Source organism: Meleagris gallopavo, unplaced genomic scaffold (genome assembly GCF_905368555.1).
Source record: "Meleagris gallopavo unplaced genomic scaffold, MGAL_WU_HG_1.1 scaffold_32, whole genome shotgun sequence".
Taxonomy (NCBI): domain Eukaryota; kingdom Metazoa; phylum Chordata; class Aves; order Galliformes; family Phasianidae; genus Meleagris; species Meleagris gallopavo.
In genome coordinates this window covers 1-4,174 of record NW_028147045.1, presented here as the reverse complement: position 1 = coordinate 4,174, position 4,174 = coordinate 1, and the positions used below count along the sequence as shown (strand labels likewise).

The following is a 4,174-nucleotide window of genomic DNA, read 5'->3' as shown; positions in this document are numbered from 1 at the left end:
CTCCCGCCCCCCGTCCCCGGGAGGCCACGCCTCCTTCCCCCTCCCTGCCGCTATAGCCACGCCCCCTCGGCCCTGATTGGCCAAAACGGAGGAGCCAATGACCACGTGGAGGCGGGCGCCGCGCCTTAAAGGGGCAATCGGCGGTGGAGAGCTATGGGTGGGGCCCACCGGGGAAGCGGGGGGGGGAGGGGAATTGGAAAGGGCCCCGCCTCTTCCCAGAAAGGGAATCGGGGGGTGGAAGTGGGGGTGATGGGGTCTGATTATGGGGCTGGTTATGGGGCGTGCGTGGGCTGAGAGTGGGATGTGCTGTGGCTATGGGGCAGGTTATGGGGCGGGCTGGGGCTGTAGGACAGGCTCTGAGGCGGTAGACTAAGCCCTGAGGTACCTATAGGGCACATATGGGGCAGTTATGGGGCACAGCCGTGCTCTGAGGCCGCCCCTTCCACCGCCAATATGCCGCGGACGTGCTGGAGGACTGCGCGACCATCGAGTGGTGCCGCCGGAGCGTCCGCCGCCGGAAGCGGAAGTGGCCGTGCGTCACTTCCGCCTCACGCGGAGAGCGCGAAGAGGCAGCGGCGGTGCGGGCGGCGCCATGGCAACGGCGGTGCGGGCATGGGGGGGAGCGGAGGGGGTCTGGGGGTCCTGGGGGGAAAACTGGGGGATTCTGAAGAGACTGGGGGGGAAACTGGGGGGGTTCCGTGGGGGAAATGGGAGGAGGGGGCGTAATTGCGGGTGATGGGGGTGAGGAGGTGTGGGGGTGATTGAGGGGGCTCGCGTGAGGGTAACGAGGGGCGATTGGGGGCCTTGGGGGGGAGAAAGTGTGATTGGGGTGAGTGGGGGGGGGTCCTGTGGGGATAACGGGATTGGGGGGGCGGTGCTGGGGGGATGGGGGGTAATTAGGAGTGATTGGGGAGGGGGTTGAATAAATGGGGGGTTGGGGGTCATCTAAAGGGGACAGGAGAAATTGGGAGTAATTGGGGAGGGGGTTGGGTGGCGATGGGGGGGGGGGGGTCCTGAGGGCTTTGGGTGGTGATTTGGGGTCGTTTGGGGCAGGGGAGGCTGAGGGAATGGGGTCTCTGGAGAGTAATTTGGGGGGGGGGGAGGGGGGGAAGTTCTGAGGGGTTGAGTGAAGGAAACCTGGGGGGTAATTGGGGTTAAATGGGGGGCAGGGGGGGCTGAGAGGATGAGAGGCTCTGTGATTAATTGAGGGGGGTAATCAATGTAATAAAGGGGTGGGGAAGATCCTGAGGGCACAGAGTGGCTGGGGGAGGTGGGTGGGCACAGTGGGGGGGTCCTGACCCTTTTTAACCCTCCTGACCCCCCCCCCCCCCCCCCCCAGACCACAAAGGTGCCGGAGGTGCGGGATGTGACCCGGATTGAGCGCATCGGTGAGAGCCAACAGCACACCTTGGGGGGGGAGGAGGGGGGGCTCACTTAATGCCCCCCCCAGAATACCCTGAGCCTTCTAAATGTCTGTGACACCCCCCCAAAAACCACTTAAACCCCCCCCCACGACCCCCATTTTTCCCCACAGGTGCCCACTCCCACATCCGCGGGTTGGGTTTGGACGACGCCCTGGAACCGCGACAGGTCCGGAATTGAGAGAGGGAGATTTCCTAAAGGGTTTGGAAAGGAGGAGAAGGGATTTTTGCGACCCCCCCCCTCTCCACCGTCACTCCCCAACCTTTTCCAGGTGTCTCAGGGCATGGTGGGCCAGCTGGCAGCTCGTCGGGCTGCTGGAGTCATCCTGGAGATGATCAAAGAGGGGAAAATCGCCGGGCGCGCCGTGCTGATCGCCGGGCAGCCAGGCACCGGCAAGACGGCCATCGCCATGGGTACGACACCCCCCCCCCCCCCTTTTCCTTTTGTGAGCTAAAGAAAACGAACGAAAGGCGCTGGAAAAGGGGGGTGAAAACCATCCGTGAGGTTGTTTGTTCCTTCCCCCGTGGCAGCGTGGTTGAGCCCGATTCAGTCGAGCGCCTTTTTCCGAGTCTGATTTAAAGACGGAGCCAAAATTTGTTCCGTCGTTTCTTCCATGAGAAAACTGCACTGTAGTAACGTTTATCAGTAGGATTTTGTTTCTTTAAGAAGCATTTCATCTGTTTTAATTTTATTCTGTTATTCTTGACACCTGTTAGCATTACATTGCGTTAAATCTTTTCTTGTTAGCGAGCTTTACGCTCTCCAAATAATTACGGAGCATTAAAGCGTTTGTATGTTTTTCATTGGCACGCTGAAATAAATCAGTAACGTGCCCGAAACGTCAGCTTTTTGGGGACAAAACAGCAGAGCAAAGCTGCATCCCACAGGAGTTATGCAGGGTAATGGCACACGACTGAGGTATTAAGGAAGACGGTTGTTTAAACTGGGAGCAGTTTTATCTCATTGTGGCTGAGAGCATAAAAGTGTTCTCGCTTGTAAACGAGATAAATTAAATGGATTTGAGAGAACACGGGGCATCTTAATGACCTTCCAAAGGTGAAGGGTTGCCTTAACAGCTATTTTTTCTCTTGGAATCAGGGAGCACAACGGTTTCCTGCAGTCGCGCCCAGCATTAAGCAGCTCACGTCAAAAACAACTCCCCCTCTCCAGCTCCCCCCCCCCCGTTGTCACTTTGCTGTCGCTTTTGTCACCGTCTGTGTGCCCCCCCCCCTTCGTCCCCAGGCATGGCGCAGGCGTTGGGCCCCGACACCCCGTTCACAGCCATCGCTGGCAGTGAGATCTTCTCGCTGGAGATGAGCCGCACCGAGGCGCTCACTCAGGCCTTCCGACGCTCCATCGGCGTCCGCATCAAGTGGGGCACAGCTGGGGGCGGTTCGGGGCCAATGGGGACGATCTGGGGGCAATGGGAGGACGTTGAGGGGCAACCTGGGGGACTTGGGGGGTTGGAGGACTTTTAGGGGCAGCTTGGGGGGGGCTGGGGGGGTTGGAGGACTTTTAGGGGCAGCTTGGGGGGGCTGGGGGGTTGGAGGACTTTTAGGGGCAGCTTGGGGGGCTGGGGGGGTTGGAGGACTTTTAGGGGCAGCTTGGGGGACTTGGGGGGGTTGGAGGACTTTTAGGGGCAGCTTGGGGGACTTGGTGGGGTTGGAGGACTTTTAGGGGCAGCTTGGGGGGACTTGGTGGGGTTGGAGGACTTTTAGGGGCAGCTTGGGGGGGCTGGGGGGGTTGGAGGACTTTTAGGGGGAGCTTGGGGGGACTTGATGGGGTTGGAGGACTTTTAGGGGCAGCTTGGGGGACTTGGTGGGTTGGAGGACTTTTAGGGGCAGCTTGGGGGAGCTGGGGGCATTGGGGGACTTTTAGGGGCAGCTTGGGGGGACTTGGTGGGGTTGGAGGACTTTTAGGGGCAGCTTGAGGGGGTTGGGGGCATTGGGGGACATTAAAGGGGTGGCATGGAGGGGCATGAGGACATGGGAGGACTTTTAGGGGCAGCTTGGGGGGGGCTGGGGGACATTTGGGGGCAGCTTGGGGCCATGTCAAGACAGTTTGGGGGCATTGCAGAACATTTAGGGGCAGCTTGGGGGGGGGTTGGTGGGGTTGGAGGACTTTTAGGGGTGGCATGGGGGTGCTTGGGGGACATTTGGGGGCAGCTTGGGGCCATTTGAGGACAGTTTGGGGGCATTGGAGGACTTTTAGGGGCAGCTTGGGGGGGCTGGGGGGGTTGGAGGACTTTTAGGGGTGGTATGGGGGGACTTGGTGGGGTTGGAGGACTTTTAGGGGCACCCTGGGGGGACTTGGTGGGGTTGGAGGACTTTTAGGGGCAGCTTGGGGGGGGCTGGGGGCATTGGGGGACTTTTAGGGGCAGCTTGGGGGGATTGGGGGGGTTGGGGGACATTTGGGGGCAGCTTGGGGCCATGTCAGGACAGTTTGGGGGCATTGGAGAACTTTTAGGGGCAGCTTGGGGGGGGTTGGTGGGGTTGGAGGACTTTTAGGGGTGGCATGGGGGTGCTTGGGGGACATTTGGGGGCAGCTTGGGGCCATTTGAGGACAGTTTGGGGCATTGGAGGACTTTTAGGGGCAGCTTGGGGGACTTGGGGGGTTGGAGGACTTTTAGGGGCAGCTTGGGGGGACTTGGTGGGGTTGGAGGACTTTTAGGAGCAGCTTGGGGGGGCTGGGGGCATTGGGGGACTTTTAGGGGCAGCTTGGGGGGGATTGGGGGGTTGGGGACATTTGGGGG

At 60.4% G+C, this 4,174-nt stretch overlaps 1 protein-coding gene across 1 annotated transcript; it reads left to right on the top strand.

Annotated features, from left to right (window-relative positions):
* The first annotated feature begins 276 nt into the window (after positions 1–276).
* Positions 277–2,900, top strand: LOC146541885 (ruvB-like 2). Its single transcript, XM_085215420.1, has 5 exons — positions 277–604; positions 1,340–1,388; positions 1,535–1,590; positions 1,694–1,835; positions 2,665–2,900. The coding sequence occupies exons 1-5, from the start codon at positions 410–412 to the stop codon at positions 2,898–2,900; spliced, it is 678 nt and encodes a 225-aa protein (XP_085071546.1). The 5' UTR covers positions 277–409.
* Positions 2,901–4,174: the final 1,274 nt, after the last annotated feature.